General features: G+C 38.6%; 2 protein-coding genes across 3 annotated transcripts in view; one reads left to right on the top strand and one right to left on the bottom strand.

The window, feature by feature from the left end:
• Positions 1-7,099, bottom strand: part of LOC102675316 (sodium- and chloride-dependent GABA transporter 1-like) — a 9,548-nt gene extending 2,449 nt beyond the window's left edge. The window contains exons 1-5 of the mRNA XM_031510472.1: positions 6,769-7,099; positions 1,563-1,868; positions 716-850; positions 488-616; positions 245-396 (exon numbers count right to left, since the gene is read on the bottom strand). Coding sequence (XP_031366332.1) covers positions 245-396; positions 488-616; positions 716-850; positions 1,563-1,863 — 717 coding nt within the window. The 5' untranslated portion in view covers positions 1,864-1,868; positions 6,769-7,099. The remainder of the gene's footprint in view (positions 1-244; positions 397-487; positions 617-715; positions 851-1,562; positions 1,869-6,768) is intronic.
• The window catches only part of LOC102675593 (pre-piRNA 3'-exonuclease trimmer-like), an 89,242-nt gene that overhangs the window by 53,381 nt on the left and 25,393 nt on the right, over positions 1-10,468 (top strand). The gene's annotated exons all lie outside the window — the stretch shown is intronic.

Below are 10,468 nucleotides of genomic sequence, written 5' to 3'. Positions count from 1 at the left end.
GAGAGAGAGAGAGAAAAACTCGTTAATATAAATCCTCAAATGGATCTTTCTCAAAATTTTCAATTCTGAGTCTCACCTAAAATGTTTAAATGTTAAAAATTTTCGGACAATTTTCGATGGTAAAAAAAAATTAGAAGGGCGACATTCGAGTCGTGAATTTTCCAAGAGAGAGAGAGAAAAAAAAAAGAAGAAGAAGAAGAAAAGAAAAGGAAGAAGGGAAAAAAAAACTTGTGAAACTTGCTTACTCCCAATATTCCTCGACCGGTGTAGCGTGATGAAGAAGAGTGACGTTGTCGTTGTTGTACGTGGAATTCGTGTTATTCGAATTAACAAGATCTGTCGTTTCCTCGATCTTTTCGAGGCCGTCGAAGCAATCCTCGGTATTCCACCAATTTCCTACGCAAAAAGAAAAATTGCCACACTGTTGTTAGAATATATGGAGTTGACGAGAGTAGAAGTTTTATTTCCGATCGATTGATCAACCAACCGCAACCCTTCCAAGGTACGTTAGGTATATTGACGAAAGTGCTTATAAGATAGAAGAGCGTCCAGGCGATGATGATGCAGTAATAAACGTCTAGGAAGAATACGATCGTCATAGTGGCGTATCCAACCCCTAAAATCAAAACGTTTAATTATTTGCTCGATTTATTTCTCGAAGATTGTAAAAACCAAAAAAAAAAGAAAGGAAGAAAGAAGTATTTTTGAGAATAACCTTGCAACAAAGGACACAATTGTCCCACCAAAGTCATTCCTCCAGCTCCAAGGTATTGGCCGATTGCCACTTCTTGGAAGAATATTGGAATACCACAGAACACCATAGCAATTCCATAAGTGATGAGGAAAGCGCCTGTAATTATTTTATAAAATTGTAGAATATCTCGAGAATTATTAAAAACACGTGGCAAAATTTAAAATTAGATTCGAGTGGAAATTTTTTGATTAATTTGGTTTCATTAATACGGATACGTGGGAGAATGTATAATTATCTACAGTATTCATAGTCGAAGATGAATTATTCATTGTTCGTTAGAAAATCCAACGTATCCTTGATAATCACAGAGGAGGATCGATGCGACCTCGATTGGCCTTTGTCCTTCGATCCCACGAAATCACGGACCGATTCATCGGAGGGGAATTCGTGAAATTTCATTTTGAATACGTAAATACTTTCATAAATAAAATTTCATTAATTTCAAAAATTGAAAAAATTTAACATCTCCAACGAGATCAAATTGAAGCAACAAAGCAATATCGATTTTAAAATTACACGTAAAGAAGCATCGTATATCTCAATCGCTTAACAATTCATAGAACGATTAACCGAATCGAATTGAGAAATAACGTTGATCGATAATTTCGAAATTACGTGTAAAGAAGATGTCCATCCATAAATTAAGCTAATTCAAAGAAAGAAGGAAACGAATTTTATCGAAAACTGTGATCTGACATGGCACAGCATAGAGGAAACAACGTAACATTTCTCCAACGTTGGCCAACGGAATCAAATTAACCTCGCTCGGGCTCGTTCTCCAACCTACGCAGCAATTCCAAAAACTCACCTCCCCCGTTCTTGTAGCACAAATACGGAAACCTCCACACGTTTCCAAGCCCCACCGAGACGCTGATACACGAGAACAGGAAATCCAACTTGTTATCCCATCCCCCTCGTTCCGTGTCCTCTTCACGATTCCCGACTTCCGTCGCCCTGCCCTGCGACGTGGACACCGTCATTTTAGCAGCGGCGTGAGACGTTTCTCTCCCCCTGCTCGAGCCCACCGACTTGGCCTTGAACTCTATGAAAGTCTGATCCGGATCCACTTGATCCTTTTGCTCTCCCCAGTAGTACATCTTCTCCGCCATGGTTGCTGGAATCCACGGAATTGGATATCAATTGAAAGGGGAAAAGAAAGCGAAAGAGAAATTAATTGGTTAGAATTTCGAAGATTCGAATGATAAATTATTTATTCGAGCGTTTTTATTCTTGAATTTTTTTCGCTCATCTCGTGGCGGAGAGATCACGCGACGATTACTGGATGGATTGATTGATTGATTGGTTGAACCGTGACCTTGAACCATGATTCACGCGGAATTCATATAATCGATCGATAATCGGAGGTTATGTAAATGCGTCCTGCACGCTCCGAGATATCCTGGAACGACACGCAATAATGGAACATGCAAGTTACAAGAGGTAATCGTGGTTGATTAATGGCAATACGGTTAACGAAGAGATCTTTTCTTAGGGACGATTTTAGATTTCGGTGTATAAACGGAGCGCGTGGGTGGAGACGTGGGTGGCACTCGGTGCTTTGGAATTTTTCCATTTCTTTTTAATTCTTTAAGCAAGTATTTTTTTCGTATAAATTTTTGATATTTTTTATTAATTATTAATTATTTCGTTTTATTTTAATTTTTAACAGTAATTATTTATTTATTTTCGAATGCATAATTTTTACAATTACTCGTTTATTCATTTGCATTATTCGTTATTATTTAATCATTCTCCTTCTTTTTTTAATTATATTCCATTCAAAATTCATATCTCGTACAATGAATTTTGAATACATAAATGTATCAAAAATTTATATTTCGTATATAATCGATCGTATTTAACGTTCGAGTTTATTTTTGTAAACAGAAAACGAAAAGGTTAACCGCTTTAATTCCTACGTTTACAAATTTCCTCGACACCGAACACGAACGTAAACATCGAGAACGACGATATAACGCCAGTTGTCGTCCCACCGTTTGTCGCGTACGGACGAAAGTCGATTATCGTCCGATCGAATAAAGACGTCGAGTTGAAAATTGAAGCTAATAATATATTGCACTCGTTTGCGCTTAATGCACAATCGATATTTATTATTTCGTTGAATAAATAAAACTCGCGGCTCGTTGTTTACCGCTTGATTTTCGAGGAATCGTGAATCACAGGCGAACAAAAGAATCGATTACTTTTTTAAAGATCGCGTGCCTTTCCTCCCGTGAAATTTATATTTGATTTTATATTTAGAAATCGAGATGAAAGATCTCGTGTAATAACGTGTTCCATTCGTGTTATCAAAAGTTGCGAGCGACGAGGAAATACGTAGCGGTTGTTGCATCATCTTGTGTGTACATTTTACTAATATGGATTCATCAGGTAGTGGTGCAAATTGAAACGATTCTTAATCTACCCGTTATCTTAATATTCTTACGATATTAATTAATTATTTCGCGACGCGTTTATAATAATTTCGAGTGTTCGTTTGTGTTTAGCTTAAGGAAAAAGGATGAAAATATTAATTAATTTCAAGCAATGTAAACGCTTTCGTGAGCTTATCTTTCCAATTAATCGAAGCTTGTCAAAAATTTAACACAAAGATTTAACCATCGATCGATCGAGGATTAAATTATGCACCGAAGAAAACATCGTTCGTTTCAAGCCGAACGAGCTTGATTGAAAATCTTGGGAAAAGAATTTACCAAGCCTGTTAAATAGCTTCGATTCTATCGTTGGCCGACCTCGATTCCAGATATTCTATATCGTGGCGCGCATACATAAATAATTTAATTACCCCGTAGAGAGGTGATCGCTTATACATCGGATTTTGCGTTTCCACGTCGCTTCGCGCGATAAACCTTTCAATCCGCAACTCCATCACGCGTATCGCATTAACCTTTATACCGATTAAATCGCGCCCCATTCACAATGGCGAGCGAGAACGAGGACTACCGATTGTCGGATCGGCCGACAATTGACGATAAATCGAGAATTACGATCAAGCGGTGAACTTAACGTTTTGTAACAACGAGCGTAAGCGTACGTGAGTAGAATGTTGACGAAAGAAATGTGAACGAATCGAAGGAAAATAATTACGATCGATTTTATATTTTGTCAACTCGAGGAAACTTTTTTAAGAAATATATCGTTGATAATAAATCGAATATTACGATCAAGCGGTGAATTTAATTTGTACTTCGTCAACTCGAGGAAACTTTTTTAAGAAATATATCGTTGACAATAGGTCGAATATTACGATCAAGCGGTGAATTTAATTTGTACTTCGTCAACTCGAGGAAACTTTTTTAAGAAATATATCGTTGACAATAGGTCGAATATTACGATCAAGCGGTGAACTTAATTTGTACTTCGTCAACTCGAGGAAACTACGAGTAGAAATTTTTTAAAAAATATATCGTTGACAATAAATCGAATATTACGATCAAACGGTGAATTTAATGTTTTGTAACGAGCGTAAGTGTACGTGAGTAGAATGTTGACGAAAGAAATGTGGACGAATCGGACGAGAATTATTACGATCGATTTGATATTTTGTCAACTCGAAGAAACTTTTTTAAGAAATATATCGTTGACAATAAATCGAAGATTACGATCAAGCGGTGAACTTAATTTATATTTCGTCACCTCGAGGAAACTACGAGTAGAAATTTTTTAAGAAATATATCGTTGACAATAAATCGAATATTACGATCAAGCGGTGAACTTAATTTATATTTCGTCAACTCGAGGAAACTACGAGTAGAAATTTTTTAAGAAATATATCGTTGACAATAAATCGAATATTACGATCAAACGGTGAATTTAATGTTTTGTAACGAGCGTAAGTGTACGTGAGTAGAATGTTGAGGAAAGAAATGTGGACAAATCGAACGAGAATTATTACGATCGATTTTGTATTTTGTCAACTCGAAAAAACTTTTTTAAGAAATATATCGTTGACAATAGGTCGAATATTACGATCAAGCGGTGAACTTAATTTATATTTCGTCAACTCGAGGAAACTACGAGTAGAAATTTTTTAAAAAATATATCGTTGACAATAAATCGAATATTACGATCAAACGGTGAATTTAACGTTTTGTAACGAGCATAAGTGTACGTGAGTAGAATGTTGACGAAAGAAATGTGAACGAATCGAACGAGAATAATTACGATCGATTTTGTATTTTGTCAACTCGAAGAAACTTTTTTAAGAAATATATCGTTGAAATATAGGTCGAATATTACGATCAAGCGGTGAACTTAACGTTTTGTAACGAGCGTAAATGTATGTGAATAAAATGTTGACGAAAGAAATGTGGACGAATCGAACGAGAATAATTACGATCGATTTTATATTTTGTCAACTCGAGGAAATATATCGTTGATAATAAGTCGAATATTACGATCAAGCGATGAATTTAATTTGTACTTCGTCAACTCGAGGAAAGTACGAGTAGAAATTTTTTAAGAAATATATCGTTGACGATAGATCGAATATTACGATCAAGCGGTGAACTTAATTTGTACTTCGTCAACTCGAGGAAACTACGGGTAGAACTTTTTTAGATTAGAGGAACGAGAATTGTAATTAAACGGGGAACGTTTATTTCCTTGATCAAGGATAGGAAAATTTTCCAAGAAGAGTAATTGTTTCCGGAAGATGGCGAAATTTTAATTGAACAGGCGAGAATGAATAAATAAATGAGTAACGTTAATTAGTCCCTTCTAGAAATTTATATACGGAATATGTTTCGCTTAATTAACTTGTAAAGTATACTTGAACGTACAAATATAACTCGGTACACGCTTGTATATATTCACTTGGGCGGCGAAGCAACGTTTGCTCTCGTACCTTTAAACGAGATTTGCGACTCTATTCTCACCACCGTTGATAAAGCGACACAAAATTTTACAACTATTGCTATTATTAAGAAAAAAATTACCAAATCACCGCGCGTAAAGAAGAATTTGTGTTCAAATTGGTTGGAAAAAATATTTCTTATTCGAAAAAAATACACTTTCGATCGATCTCTCGATTTACAACTCCACTCTCTTTCTCCCTCTCCTCTATTTATATTTCCGCGAGGGTTGCCTTTAATACGATCTCTCGCGAAAACCGGCTCCAACTCAATGAAAAAAATCCCCCTTTCCTCGAAAGGGTTCGCCACGCTTGTCCCGCTACCCTTATTACCCGATTCACAAGCGCGCAACAGAGAAAGTCCGCTTGCACGCACCTGTTTGCCTCTGTATGCGTGTTTGCACGATACACTAACGTTCACAAATATGCTATTGGTTCTCGATATTTCGACGTTTCAAATTGAAAATTTGCAAATTAAATTATCATCGTGAAATCGATGAATCGACCGCCGATATTCAAAGGATAATTTATCGATTTAAATATATATGAATATATAGATAAAGGGGAGAAAGAGAGAGATTGGCGATTAATTCGATTTTTGAGCGGGAGTGTACGTGATTCTGGAATAGAAAGATAAACACGGATACTTTTGAAGCGTATTGTATGCGTGATTTCGTCTCACGTGTGCGTGGAGCGCGCGAGCGCGGCTGATTTCGCTTGTATACAAATACTCGCGCGCGCGCTACGGGATGCTGAACGCAAAATCAATAAGAAGCTTCGTGTCACGTTACACCGTGCACGTGGATTTGTATATTATTTCAATCTAATATCGTTTCATTCGCGAGATTTTATTTTTCTCCCCCTCTCCCTTTCGTTCCTCTCTTCTCTCCGTTCAATCAACAACGATCGATGATATCGTCGATCGTAAAAATCGTGAATTTCGATCGATTTAATAACGTAGGTATTAACGTAGAATCACGTTAATATTAACACGGATGAAGAAACTCTTATTTACAATTAGGTTTTCGATTAGATTGAAAAAATGTAATCTGTGAAACGAAAGTGAATTTCTTTTTGAAACGAAGAAAGATTCGCGCGACGAATGAAAGAATAAAAATCGAAGAAAATTAATTCATCTCACCAATCGTGGATCGACACGAAAAGCACAACGACACAAGGTTCCAAGATATCGCGAGATCTTCTCAACCCTTGCCTCGATCCAAGCTTCCTCAAAACCGAATTCTTCGAGTCTTGTAAATTCTTCCTTGATGCTTTTATATTATTCTTCTTCGTCTTCTTCTTCTGCTTCTTCTTCGAATCCTCCACCTTTCGCCTTACCATTTACATCCTTCCAAGATTGGAGGATCTCGAACGGGAGGACGATGCCCTCCGAAGGAGGAGGAAAACAATCGAGTTCACGCCCGACCTTCGTTCTGGACCTCGGGAAAAAATCCTCGTTTTGAGATTTTCCGCTTAAACCGCGGAAGAAATACGATTTTTCGTATTATAAATCCTTTGTCTGCTGCGTTCGAGGGAAGCTGGTTTGACACGCGAGTGGAGGAGGTATCGCTATAGGAACGACACACTTCTCCTGGTGGAAACTGATTTTACTGCGTATCAGATGATGCTACTGGGCAGCCTCGTGTCGACCTATCCTACGAGGGATGTCGTTACGGAATAACGCTTGGCCGCAAGACGGGGAGTGTTACCCTGTTTGGGCGCATGCGCGGACACCCCCTCCAAGAAACTTGGGATCGAGGCTGTCCTGGAAACGCCAAGTCTCTCCAGGACTCGATGAATAATCAAAGAGAATGGGTTGGAGGATTGTCGAACGGGATATCGTTTGATTCCAAGTATTTTTGTATTTTTTCATTTGTTTTTTTTTTTTTTATATAATGGATTTACGATCGGAGAGAATTTTGAAAATTGGAAATCGGTTGTTTTTTGAAAATTAATGAATTTAGCTTTTTCTCGAAGCGATGGAAGACGCGAATTGTTTGCATTTAATCTTAGAAAAGACGATCTTGAAATCGAGCGTAGTCTTTTAGATTCGAAATAAAAAAGCAATCGCTCGAGAAATTTTTAGCGTAGGTGTTTTCGATTCTTTGGAAGAAATAGTTTTATGTGAAATAAATTGGATTTGAAGATAGATTTAAAGGTTAAGTATTTCAAAAATCAATAATTTAAAATAAATTCGAATCAAATATCGATTGAATTTAAATTCAAAAATGAACTTATAAAACTTGCTCAACGACTTTTTTCCACGTGTATATATATATATATATACCAACTCTTTTATCGTTGTTCATTAATCTTTCAACGTATCGATCAAGCAATAAAAACAACACGGATCGTAAAAAAATACGTAGACGTATAATTTTTATAGTACAATACAATATTTTACGGTACAATACGGTACAATAGCTTCTATAATCTTTTACATCTATTATTATTCTACGTCATCTCTACCACCATAGTTAGCGATTATTCACTTTCAGCGTTCAAAAGACTTTACAATTTTCCTTCCCAGACAAAAAGATAGAAGAGCAATGCATCGTTCGGGCGAATATATTTCCTTTTTTCCATCCTTACCAAAGAAAGAAAGAAAAATCATGGATTCACCTCCTCCCTTTCCTGTTCCTCCCCTTATCACCCCTCGAATCGATCGTAAGAAAAATCTCTCCGCGAATTCGCTCGATTTCGCAACGCGTGGTCGAAAATCAATCTCTCTTCCAAATTCGTCCCGAATCGTCTCAATCCCTACGTGATTTACGATTAATTTCCTCTCGAGATCCTTCGAGATCCCCTTCATCCAAGTTTCCTCGTATTTCCAAAATATAAGAGTAGACGTACGTAATACTTTTAAAAGACTCGGACACGTTACTCTAACGATCCATCCTTGGGATTATTTATATTTTTGTCAATTACGATCGAGCTCGATTCTTTCAATTTTTTCCCCTCGGCTACGCGATTGAAAAAATATTCTACTTTTTAGTTCGATGCTCCCCCCGGAAACAACTGGACCGATTCAAAATTTCCCGAGTGGAAAATCTACTAAACGTAACGTGTCCATTTACATTGGATAAAAAGAGCGTTGTTGTCGTCCGATCACGTCAGTGGCGCGTTTTCTCAACATCCGCTCGACTGGTCGCTCGAGTTGTTGGGTATGACCGTGTGGCAACCGCGCTTGTATCTCGAGTGGCGCGGCGACAGATCGTCCGAGTCTTGGATATCGTTCACCACGGCCACCGTGTGCAGAGACTTCATCGACACTTTCTTGATCGGCTCTTTGTACCCGGAGAAATTTGGTTTCGGCATCCAGTTCGTTCCATACGAAACGGGAAGTATCTCCCTTCGATGATCGTTGATTATCGCGTCTGTGGAGATCTCGGATCGGCACTCGTCGCATATGGAGCTTGCCTCGCTGTCGTTCGGCACGTTGCTCTTCTTGTTCGCTATCGCTATAGGCTCGCCTTGCAGCCATAATTGGTGCAGGATGTGGCTTATTTTTCTGTGGCAACAGGTTTTTAAAAGAGAAGTGAATTTCTCTAAATTCGAAGCCACGAATGCTTGGTGAAAAATAAAACGAACCTTTTGAGGTAAGAGTTGGCGTAAAATTTCATTGTTGTTATAGCGTCTTTCATGCCGATCGCCAATTCCGTCGCGAAGTTCCACACTCGATTGGCGGAAACAGCGCAGCCTAGAACCGTGACAGCGATCGACATCGAGATCAACCAGCTGATGAAACCGGCCGACATGACGGGTGGCTCTAGCGGGGGTGGATAGTACGAGGACCAAACTTGTTGCCACCATTGATAAGAGACGTCTCTGTATTCGGATTGCTATGCGTAATGAAATAAATTAATTTTCCTTTTTCTTTTTCGAAAAGTAATATTTGAAAAACAGAAAGGATTCATCTTTCGTCGTTATTTATCGATAAATAAATATATACACTTTTATCGAAATATGGGATATTAACAAAGAGTAAAATTTGGATTATCATCCACAGGGATTAAGAAATTGACAATCTACGTTGTCAAAATTATATATTTTCCTTTTTTTCTATAAAAGAACGTCACTTTGGCAGTTCGAAAAAGAAATCGCAACTGCGTTTGAAAATATCAGCGGCGATAGAAATATACTCACGTAACTCCAGGAGGTCCAGACGCAGCAATAGATGAGCCTCTGCCACATGAGCCAGAACCAGAGAATGGCGATAACGACGACCCAGCTGACCAACAGCTTGAAACGAAAAAACGTGGAAGGGTTAGCCCGAACAATCTCATTTCTCGAAAGGAGAATGGAAGGATACCTGAAGGCTCTTGTACACGATGGGGCCCGTTATTTGGGCGAGGCCGTTGTAGGAGGGTGGACTCCTCCAGAGGACGATCGCCATCGAAACGAGGATGAGGAGGGAAGGCAAGGTGTGGATGAAATCGGGGCCGACCGCTATCTTGGCATACTCTCGAAACACCTTGTGCTGGAGGAAGAGGATCTCGTGGGGGACGGACAGGAGGGTGACGATCTGCGAATCGAGGGCGGTCAAACAGGACATCACGGTGCAAGGCTGTGCCACCAGCCCGATTGATTCGTTTTCACCACTGCATCGAGTTAAAAGCGGTATAAGATGGTTAGAATTATATCGAGGAGCCGGGAACGTGAAGTCGCGAACGAAATGAACCGCGTTGTCGACCCTCCACTGTTTTCGACCCGAGTTTCGAGGTATTCCAAGGATATTCGACGGACGTCGTCCACTGGAATCCTCCAAGATCTGATATTATTGGTGTTCGTAGACATTATTCTTGCTCCACGAATTAAGAAATATAATAACGAAAACGGGG

Source organism: Apis dorsata, unplaced genomic scaffold (assembly GCF_000469605.1).
Source record: "Apis dorsata unplaced genomic scaffold, Apis dorsata 1.3 scaffold_227, whole genome shotgun sequence".
Classification (NCBI taxonomy): domain Eukaryota; kingdom Metazoa; phylum Arthropoda; class Insecta; order Hymenoptera; family Apidae; genus Apis; species Apis dorsata.
Note: the sequence above shows the minus strand (reverse complement) of the source record. Positions and strands in the feature narration are given on the sequence as shown.